General features: G+C 50.5%; 2 protein-coding genes across 2 annotated transcripts; both read right to left on the reverse strand.

Annotated features, from left to right (window-relative positions):
• Positions 1-269: 269 nt before the first annotated feature.
• MYCGRDRAFT_51609 (uncharacterized protein) lies at positions 270-1,106 on the reverse strand (the record flags this gene model as incomplete). The annotated part of the gene is made up of 1 exon (XM_003847432.1): positions 270-1,106. The coding sequence occupies one exon, from the start codon at positions 1,104-1,106 to the stop codon at positions 270-272; it is 837 nt and encodes a 278-aa protein (XP_003847480.1).
• Positions 1,107-2,608: 1,502 nt separating this feature from the next.
• MYCGRDRAFT_97573 (uncharacterized protein) lies at positions 2,609-7,590 on the reverse strand (the record flags this gene model as incomplete). The annotated part of the gene is made up of 8 exons (XM_003847431.1): positions 2,609-2,848; positions 3,352-3,396; positions 3,799-3,879; positions 4,016-4,108; positions 4,165-4,447; positions 5,471-5,485; positions 5,568-5,631; positions 5,952-7,590. 8 exons carry the CDS (start codon positions 7,588-7,590, stop codon positions 2,609-2,611), a joined length of 2,460 nt encoding a protein of 819 aa, XP_003847479.1.
• Between the last annotated feature and the right edge of the window lie 3,755 nt (positions 7,591-11,345).

The following is an 11,345-nucleotide window of genomic DNA, read 5'->3' on the forward strand; positions in this document are numbered from 1 at the left end:
GATCTGACCTCTTCGCGGAGTTTTTCAAAGCCCGAGACTGCCCAGGTTAGCAAACGTCTGTGGTTACGCAGAAGTGACATACCAGTGACTGCCACGTCTCGTCGAGGCTCCTTCATTTCGAGCTGAACGTAGCTCTCAACATCGGGGATGTCTCGAATAACTTTCAAGCGATTACCGATCTTCCGGACTTTGGAGTCTGCCACTTCGACAACTTTCGACAAATTGGACTCGTCGGCTTCAGCGGGGATGTGAATCGAGATATCCAGTAGCTAGCATTCGTTGGTTAGTATATCGTCACCATCCGTGCACTTCCGACTGACCTCCAAGCTGACTTCTTCATCGTCGAGGATGCTTTGCATCCACTGTTGTAGTTGGCCATGGTATTCCTCGGTCTGCCAGACAAGCTTGATGCGCCGAGTTTTGATAGCTGCCCGCTTTGAGTCCTCGGTCAAGGATTTGATGAACGGAAGCTGAGCGAAGATGCCATCGCCCGAGGCAAACATCAGGACGGTACCGTACTCCTGTAGATCGTACGAAGTTCCAAACGGCCCATCGATCCAGGCCGCGCACCCAGTGAAAGAGGACTGTGACGTGAGAAGCCGCCTGGTCCAGCCTCGCTGTTGTCGAATGACTACGAATATCGAACGAGCCTCCGTTTCTCCGGGCAGTGTTCGCCACCAGGTCACCATCAGTGGGTGGCGTTGGAACATCGAACCATACCGCAGTGTCAGGAACGTGAGGAAAATGTGTTGACCAGGTATAACATGGAGAGATCTGCTGAGTTTCAGTTCGACGATCAAGGAATCTCCAAATCGTTGGGACCAGCAAGCCCGAACGAGCTTCAATCCTGAAGAAGTCCATGATATGTTGCGATACGCTTGATGCAAATATGATAGTGCTGAAGTGATGAGGAAAGAAACCGAGGCCAGGAGCAGAAGGATCTTGCTGAAACGACGTTTCAATTGCAGGTGTTCCCATAAAACGATGGCCAATATAATAGCAAGGGCGAGATGACTGTACAGAAAAGCCTCATATGCATATCGCCGGACTAATGGCAGAACAGCCAAGAGCGACAGAGCTATAAGACACTCCGCAAAGTCAGCCATGCAGAGATACATATTCAGTGAGGAGAATACGTACGAGCAATCCGATGATTGCATCCGTGGATGATATCTTGATGCCCTGTAGTGCGATGATAGCATGTACTGCGGCCTGCAAAGTAGCCATGACGCCGAGGGACTGGTGGATCGTGTGGTATGTGCTAAGTGAAACCAGTGCTCTTTATGGTGTGGTGGATTTGGTTACTGGTATTGGTTAGTGCGGTTACCGGTTGGTTTGGTGAGCGATTTTTCGTCTGTTAGTGGTGGTGGTAAGGATTTCCGTGTATACCGGTAACTAAGAGGAGCGAGCTCCGGGCTAATAGGATCGCGACGGCGAGGTCGAAGTCGGAATTCGCATAAACGGCTTCCGCAGGCTTCGTAAAACAACTACAGCTCGCAGATACCGCGGGTCTTGATATCTATCGACACCGGGGAGCGACGTTGTTGTCGTCGCGAAGATTGACTATTTTTGGCCCCCAAAGTCTTACGTAATTTGGTATTTAACCACTGGTGCAGTTGGTGAGCGATTTCTCGTCTGTTGGTGGTGGTGGTGAGCACCCTACCTCTACCGGTAACCACACCATGAAGAGCACTGAGTGAAACTCCATACAAATCGGCAACCAAACTCAGTTGACGAAATGTCAGTAATGGAACCAGGTGTGCAACCGCGATTTGGCTCGCACGTAGGCTCGCGTCGGTCAGGTTGTGGATTCCATATGCATTACACAGTACCTGTCCAATGTACAATGAATCCGAGCATCTCCACCCTCCTCGGATTTACGCCGATCCAGTGTCTATGGGGAAAGATTCGCGGATACACCAGATATCTGACCACTCGTCTCCGCAGTGGCCAGTACAGACGATCATAAAGATTTCGACAGCGGTGTTGGAGCAAGACAACCGCCAAAAGGCCAAGCAACACAATGGTGTATACCTTGCTGGTATCCATGGTCGTACTAGAGGAATAGTGGAGGTGCCGACGTAAGATATAAGCTCTAGAAGCACAGCGGGGGAGGGGGGGTGGGACATGCTATTTTGGTCGGCGCCTAGCTGACATCCACCTGGCGGCAAGCCCGGCGGTTAAAGGGGTCCTGTGTCTTCAAAACCAATGCACATTGCAGGCCAGAAGTGGTAGCCAGGCTCTCTCACCATGGCTAAAACACGCCGAGTGAAGGAGCACTTCCGCCAGTTCAGGACAGCTCTGATAAAGCAAGCACTACGGATGAGCGAAAAATTCGGCGCAGATGTTTACCTCTTAGTCTTTCGTAACGGTCGCTGGTACTCCTATCGAGCTCTCAACGGTCAGGTACGTATCGCTGTATTTAGCTGAGCATAGTGTCTGACTGGTGTAGGAGCAACAAAAAAGCTATGGAGATGCTCGACAGGGGAATTCCCGGGACTGCACGGACGAATTGAAGCAAATCTCGCAATCGTTAGACGGCATATCTCCCCTTCAACCACCACTGCTACTGCAGGATATGCTCCCGTTGTATGGGTCAATGGACAACCTACTGAGCGTACAGCAAGTGGACGAGGAGGGGCGGGGATTGGCCTGATCGATTCAAGACGTAGTACTCTATACTGTCGATAGTTTCTGGATGACCGCCCTTGATGGCGATCTGCTCCAGTCTGTTCGACCTCCCGCTCAATCTACATGCCTCATTCGCGAAGGTGGAAAAGCCCATAATGAGATTCGAGCGCTTGATGCTCGAATATCCTACCAAAGCAGCCCAATCTCTCATGAACAGCTACTTGCTAATCCAATACCATAGTGTAGAAATTGCACGATCGCCCCACTGTTAGTTTTTCCTAGAGCGCAGACTGCTTCTGATCATCGACAGCGATGATCACAGCCTCCAGCATCGTCATGGCCTCGGTGAGTTCGGATGCTTCTTCTTGAAGGACAGAGGCAATCAACCCATGCTTGGATCTGGATGCGTACTGGAGCGCATTGCAAATGAAGCTTTGCAATCGCGCGTTCGCAAGCGAGAACGTCGCGTGAACTCCACCGTCGTCAATACAAGCTTGACTTGGTGCACTGTCTCCATCGGTAGACGATGGCCCCGAGCCCGACTGCGATGTACTACTGTCGTGCCATGGTTGACCTTGCAAAGGAGGGTACGGTGTTCGTGGCCGGCAGTTCATGTTGACGGTGAGCTTTGGCCGTTTGCGCATTTCGGGGAGTTCCGCTAAAGTGATCCGCCCTGCTCGATTTCAGCACTGCGCTCGATCAGCTGTAGTGGGATCTTACTCTTGCACAATAAGGATTGTCGAGGGCTCGCATTCCTGAGTAGCTCTGTGGGATCGGGAGCGGTCTCAGATCCAGCTCGCGAGGGACCAGACGCCGTTCGACAAGTCCGTGAGACCTGAGCATCACGACTGTCCGAGGAAGAATGGTCGGGCGACTGCTGGGTACGAATGTTAGGAGATCTGCGAGTTCCGGTAGCGGGGGGACTGCTGCCCGTGGGCGGGTCGGATGAAGTAGACATTGGTTGCAGGTGTGCTCAGTTGTAGCGTGCAGGAGAGCTCATGGTGCTTGCACAGTAGCGGAATCTTATTGTATGTATTCACTCGTATCACTGGCGCTTACTTTCATCAAACACAGCCCGACTCTGCAGACTAAAGATTACCTTTCGACCCCCTCCACCCCCTCACTCCCCGAGCGCGAGTGACAGCTACAAACGGAATAGTCACTGACCGAACCGCGAGGATTGCAGCGACATTGCGGCACAGCTCTGATGATCGCGCGGATGTGGAAGCAAGCCAAGCATGTGTCAGTCTAGATCCAGTCTAGAGGTCAAAAAATCGCTTGACCAGCGGCACAACGGGCGCGTAAGCGAGGCCGGGCGGCAGAGGTGCATGAACGTTGCTTCACGTGATCTAGAATACACAATCTAAGCTTCCTTGGCACTGACTGCACTCTTTGGCTCATTCGCACTACTCTCATGTACCACTGCGGCGTCCATGTTCGCGGCTGTAGTCCTCTTGGGTGGAGGGAAGCTTTCGTCCTAAAGGGTCTCACGGTCAGCGAATTGCACAGCGTGCTTCATCCCGAGGGACGTACTATCTGATCTTGTGAAGGAGGCCAGCCCTGATACTCATGAGAATTGTAGATGTAAAAGCGGCCGTGAAAGCGCACGACAAGAGAGACATGTGCCTTGCAGAGCTTGGCCATCTCATGGGCTTTCTTCTCTAGGGTTCGACTTCGCTTTCGGAAGTATTCTTTTCGCACGCTGGACTGCGATTTAGCTGCCATGGCTGCGCTTCCACTCGGGATCTCATCAAGGCAGTGGAGCCTTTTATTAGGCTTCTTCGCTCCCCTCGATCCTGCACTGTGCCACAAAGAGCTGTACTTGCGGGGCATGGTCGGTGATATATTTGGCTATCGATGACCCCTCAGCCCCAAACTCGACCCCCTCACATTCTCAACGTTGCACAGGCCCATACAGGCCTTCCATTTCATCTACGACGCTTTACATCACCGAGGTGAGCCGCGAGAGCACCACTCGCATCCAGAATGGAGCATCAACAGGTCTGATGTAGATGCTACACACTACTCTGCTATGGATGCTAATATTTTCTCAGGACTTCACCGAGCAGGAATCCCCGTCCGACGCAGCCAACCCCATGACCAAGACGGCAGCCTCCTTCTGCGAACCATCAGCAAGAGAGACGCACAATGCTGGCCCATCTTGCGCTCATCCTACTGAAATTCCAACACACATCGCCAACGCACCAATTCCCTGCCCACCAATTCTATTTCCATCGGCGCGGAACTTGGGTGCGGAACTACCTCCTTTAGCCACAGGCTATCGTGAAGAGACAGATGCGGAGAGGTATCGCCGGACAATGGATGCTGCAGCCTATGTCCCCGCACATTGTAGGTACCGCGTGTTCGGCGTCCCATTCCAGTAAGTACACTCCAGTAACAAGATCTCCAGAGCTAACGGAGATTCGAGGGGCGCAGAGGCACGATATTCCTCAAAGGAACTCCAAACTATCGATCGCATGACAGAAGTCAGCCGCAGCGTGTTCCTCCTCTATGATGTGTACGGGCAATCACCGTACACCTTTGCGATCTTGGCAGCTCAAAGTATTTCGCGCAGATGGTCCCAAGAGGAATACTATAAAGCGTGCAAGTCGATTGGACGTTGGCACTTCGCTGACAAGGTGGCTATGATACAAGCCATGAAGGACCTTGACGCCACTCGCTTCAGCGAGACTGCAAAACTTGTAGGTCGCAACATTCCTTCCACGCAGTCTTCCGCTAACGCGATCGGGAGATGGCGCGGGACTACAGCACCACACTGTGGACAGAGGACCAGGTTCGCGCAGAGTGGATCAAATACATGACCTTACAAAGTACTTACCTCGAGCCATGAATCCTGCCAGAGAGGAGATGGAATATCCCCGTTTTTACTATGAGGACTATCGCAAGTGCGGTCCACTAGCGTGTGGCGTGCTTACACAACCTTATAGTCGGTCCGGCCACTGAAATAGATGAAGGTCGTGTAGCACTGTGCTCTTCGCACTGTCGAGATGTCACGTCAAGAGGCTTTCAAAAAAGAATTCAGACATGATGCCACTATAGACTCTGACTATTCAATCTATATCGGTTTCAGAAGCGCATAAACGTTGATAGTTTTGCTCGATAACAAGATAACTGTATGTTTCCATCTTGCAACACACCCGTGGTCGAGACATCTACTCTTTATACCTTGCTGCTGCCGGAGAAACGGAGAGCGTATAAGCGGAGTGAATACCGGGACTATACTAGAGCCTCTCACCGACGAAAGGCACTTTTCCGTACTATGTCTTTCCTGACGCGGCACACAGATCCCGCAGGCGTACGGGAGGTTCCTCGAGGTGCAGTTGACGCCCGAGAACGGAAGGTCTTCACATGTTCCAAGTGGTCGACTGCCATAGCCAACAAGTGAATACCGGAATCCAGATGTGGGTTGTTCTGTGTCGGAGTACATAGACGCTCTGTCAGCGCAGGCTCCTGCGCCCGAAGAGGTGGTGACGGAGGAGAATTTGTTGATGGGAATGCACCGTCCGCAGAGTGCACTGTGATATCTGGAACACTGGGAGACGGGAAGCTTTCGAAAGCATTCTCGTAGCACGTCTCCAAAAGTGGAGGTGTGTAGGAGGGACGTGGTAGTGGCTCACCCTCTGACGACGGCCGTCTCAAATTGCCGACGCTGTTGAGCGCACTGGTAACGCCATTCAACAACGTAGCTGAGGATCCCGAAATGCCAAGGCAACGCGAACGGTCGGCGGATGCGGAGGCGGGTGAGGGCCTAGGACCCACTGGGAACACGCTCTCCTCAAGTGTGGTCTCTCCATGGGGGAAGTACGGATGGTTGAAGTGTGGCAAAGAGGGCATTCTTGGAGGAGATGGAAGATAAGCCCGAGATATCAAGTCTTCAGGGCTGAGGGCGAACGCCGAGGTTGTGTCGGTCTCTGTGAAAGACTCTGTCTCATTCACATCATCCTGGAGTGGATGACATGGGGAGAGCATCGACTCACCCGCGATGGTCAGGTGTGGGATGACTTCGATGGATGACGCCCGACACGGATCCCCCATCAGCGGGTTCACGAGATGGCCGTGTTCAATTTGGACCAAAGTTCCAAGATGATCCAATAGCAGCGGAGAACGAGCAGCCGAGTCTGGGGTCACATGCGGATGTGAGTGTTTCACCTCGTCGTTTCTGCTCGTGGTACAATGAAAGGTTGAGCATGCAGTATGTCGGCCATTCTTGTGCCCAGGGAAATTTCCAAGGTTCGCGATTTCGTTATCGACTGCTGTCCGGACTGCTACATCCACGAGCTCGTGGATCGTATCAAGCAGAGACATCTGATCGGGAGCACGCAAATCCAAAGCTACACCCACCCTCCTGTCGATCATAGCTTGCAGAGATTCGGCAAACCTTCTATCAGTCGCGTGACCGCATGAGGTACACAAGGTCGGCATATCTAGCGCAGCCGCAATGTTTTCGTCGATCATCCTTCGGACAGAAGCGCTGATATCTTCCTTGCATGTGCCATCAAGGTCTTCCACGCTCCACGCTTCATCTGAGGTTCCGAAAAGCGGGAGTGTCAACTGTACTGGCGACGCAAGTGTAGTATTACACATCACAGGCGTTACCAACACAGGCTGTATCGGGTCGATCGTGGCATCCTGCTGCATCGGGTCACCCGTGATATATTGTCGCAGTGGGGGTGTTTCAATCCTGTAGGCTGTGGAGAGCTGGCCACCAGTAACGTCGACTATCCACTTTATAATAGCAAGCCGCTGCTCCACGTCGAGGTTGTGTATCTTTCGGATCATCTCGGCAACGACCAAAGGGTCTTCGTTATTAGAATATACAAAGCGCGCCGTATAGAGCTCTTGTGTATGCTCTTGCTCCATCTGCAGTGCGAAGTGGAATTTGCTAAACATAGGTTGTGGGCAAGGGACCAAAATACCAGGCACAACTGTTGCGTCCATAGTCGGTTGGATTGTTGCGTTCACAGTCGGTTGAGATTTGTGAGAAGTGTAGGAGTGAATTCGGCCGTCGGTGCACGTCATGTTTTATATCGCTTCGTCACGGCGAGCGTTGATTACGCGCTCGAGCTATTCTAAGGGACTAAACCTCCGGGAAATGCCAAGACCAAATTGAAACTCCAACTTCCTCTCTCACCGGGCTGACTGAATCTTCCAACACCTATAACACTACCACAACACTATGAACAGCGACGAACTTACGTTACTATTATCACCTCCTGCGTCGTCTCGTCGTTTTAATGTACTTATCTTGTCGTTACCATTACGGACGCTTGCGCAATCGCTCCTCCAACTTTCCGGTTACCTATATTAAGAGACGCAGCCGAGATTCTTCTACTAAGACTCCTAAGACTCCCAAACACGCGTTATCGACGACTCTACGCACGGCAGCGACTGTATAGACGACAACGAGCTATCTAACCTTCCTTAGAGCCTCCCTAACGACGCGTACTCGCAGTTTCAGACACAGCTACTACCAAGCTCGGATACACTAGAGCTAGAGCCGGAACTGCTAACGGAGACTTAGGTTATTGCTCTAAGCAATAGGGATCCTGCTAAGGAGGCTATATAGCGTAACAGCAACGACAACAACACTAGCTATATGCTTATAAGAAGACGTGCAAGGGCGTTGTCGAACAAGGGCGTAGAGGCAACAACGCCGGCTAAACGAACGAGAAGGAAGTCGGTAACCTTTACGCTTCCTCCTAACCACATCGACAGCGATACAGTAGTGCCTCTAACAGGCGGCATAGCAGCCTAAATGCTACCTAAAAAGGCACCTAAGACGGCGCCTAAGGGCACAGCTCGTACTGCGGTAAATGCTAACAAGAGGAAGGAACGAGCAGCTGATAAAGCTACTAAACTGGCCGTTGCGAGGGCTGTAGAGGTCGCCGCTGATAAAGGGCCTAAACCAGCTGGCAAGCCGACATCGAAGAGGGCTCTAAAACTACCACTACCATCGTCCGATATTAATAGCAAGTTACACGATCTATCTCTTAATATAGCTGACTAACCTCGTTGTGTTTTTAGTGCCATCCGACGACTATAGCGTAGTGCAGAGCCTAGCCGAGGAAGCCACTAGCCAGCTGTCGCAGGACTCTCAGCCGCAGTCGACTCCGGTGCCCTCCTCGTCTGCAAAACGCTATAAATCCACGCCTACGCCCCCCGAGCAATACTCCGTTCTTACTACCTACAGGGTCTTATTTAATAGCTAGAAGCTTAAGGACTTCAGTTGCATATACACTAGTGAGCGAATACAGATCCAAGACTTAGTTAACAAGGCCAGAGGGTTAGCTGCAGAGCATGCACAACGACAAGGCTTAAGGAAGCGGCTTGTAGAGCGAACGGCGTTATTAGAGGCTCGTAGGCATAGCAAGCAAGCTGTGAACGTGCCTATTAACTATAATAAGGACTCCACTACGCTGTCGTTTATAGCGTTATTAAGTCCCTATATCAAACACTTCGCAGGCTTCTATTTGACCCTGCTAATAACAGAGCACTAGCACAACGTAGCACCGAACGGTGCAGCTACGGCTGCGATACTAGTCGAATTCGACTCTAATAAACTCACGCCGCTAGACGACGAGGATACACCTAAGGGCAGACGACTAGCCAACGACCGGACGAAGGAGGCGTTCAATGTTTACAAGGATACCTTCGCAAAGCTTATAAACATACACAAGTGTTAAGACAGGTTTTGTAGCGTTGGCTCTAATAAGACGGCCACGTTCGTAGGCTGTATAGTATTCCGTAGTTAGCACTTCGGTGTAAACAGCAAGACCCTTAGCGACTAGAGCAATTGCATTAAGGCCAACACTGCCACGATAGATGCCATGCCGCTGCATCTTATTAAGACAGTATTTCAGATGAACGAGGACTCTGTAAGAAGCAAGAAGAAGGTAGTAGCCAACTAGCTAACACAGCAGCAACAACAGCTATTGCAACCACCCCCTCCCTACTAGTACTACTACCCTCCACCGCTACCGCCGGCCGCGGCCGTTTCACAACGCAGTAGCCCTCCAGGGCCGAAGGAAGAGCTTAACAGGGTTGAGAACGTAGAAGGCTACTGTGCATAGCTTAGTAACAGACACCCTTTAATACAAACGATCTTAACAGAGGTCGTTGCCGCTACTCTGTTAGACGACTTCTAGACTCTAGATATGCTAAAGGAAGAGCCTGACGAGCGCTTGGAGCGTATAGTTAGACAAAGGGGTATTCGCAAGCAGCTACAAGACAAGGACAACATTAAGAAGTATCTAAGGCTGTTAGAGGCTATGCAGGAGGTGCGAGGATAGTGTTATCGACGTAGAGGTAGTAGAGTTCAAGCTAAAGCCGAGTCCGGAAGCTAGTTAATTGTTATACAAGCGATATCTCCACCGCTACGAATCTGATTATGTTCGTTCTTTTTTTACACTTTACCGATAGCAATAAGCTACAACATAGTGCATGCATGTTAATAGATAACAATTATCTTTAATAGACGGTGTTAGTGCAAAGTCGAATAATATTCTCCGCAGCTAGCGCGGCGCTAGCTTGCGGACCCTTCTTTTTAGCGTCAAATTCTGCTTAGCACAGAATACAATACTTTCTACTACGACTGCGCAATTGCACTCCACAGGCGTTAAAACAGAGGCACTCTATTACTAAGATCTATAAGAGCGGGCGCCGGCAGAAAAAGAACGGAGGGAATTAACCGCGTAATAGTAAAGATATGTACATCTCTAGTGTTCACAGATCGAGGGGTGAGAAATCCGAGCCGGATTCAAGAACCCTAAGAACCTTAAATTCCGCGAATTTCGACATAACTAACTTGCATCAATTACTGCACCACAATAACACGGCCAAATTCGCTAATTGTTTTTTTGTATAACAGCGTAGAGCTCGTGCTATGCGACGAATGTTGTTTCCAGATCATTAAATGTGTGCGTGGTTGCGCGGTGTGGAATCCAGCTAAGAGCGGGTACTCCCGCTTCCCCGCGGAGGTAACGGATTTGGGGTTTTAGCCTTAAAGTTTACATGCTTGGCAAATTCTCACAACTACCAACGACTCTTTAAGCACTAATATCGCGACGACGGAGGCTTATAAAAAATAAGTGAGCACAAAGGGCTTTAAGAGCAAGATAAGGGCTTTCGATTAAGCCCGCGATAACAGGAATCGGCTCGTTAGGGGGTAAGATATAGCCCTCGAGGGCTACTGCAATATATAACAGGCTTTAAACAAGTTTATATGCTTAACCCCTCGGTCCTAATGCTTACAAGCCAGAGCAAGAAACGCCTTGAACTTCTTAATCTAGTCATCCTCGCTATACACTAGCATTAGGTCATAGTGTCTTCGTATCTAATGCTTTAGCAACTTAAACGTCTTCTTAATAGGGTTGTAGTCCGGTAAGTAGGGCGGAAGGAACAGTAGACGCACGCCTTATGCAGAGCACATCTTATAAAGAGCCGCTCGTTCGTGTGTAGCACAGTTATCCATAATTATCACACTGCGTGGTGCTAGAAACCGTCCACAACGTAGAAGGACGCATGTTTGTATCCACTATAAGAAGTCCTTAGACGTAACACTGCCCTACTTAATAAGAGGCTTAGCAAGGTAGCTATCCACGGTATAAGCTAGTAGAACGCTAAACCGCTCCGAGTAGTGTAGGTGTTAAATATCTCTTGCTTGTGTGCCCCTTAGTAACCAACCCCTTCTCCTT

The sequence above is a fragment of the Zymoseptoria tritici genome, chromosome 14 (assembly GCF_000219625.1).
Source record: "Zymoseptoria tritici IPO323 chromosome 14, whole genome shotgun sequence".
NCBI lineage: Eukaryota > Fungi > Ascomycota > Dothideomycetes > Mycosphaerellales > Mycosphaerellaceae > Zymoseptoria > Zymoseptoria tritici.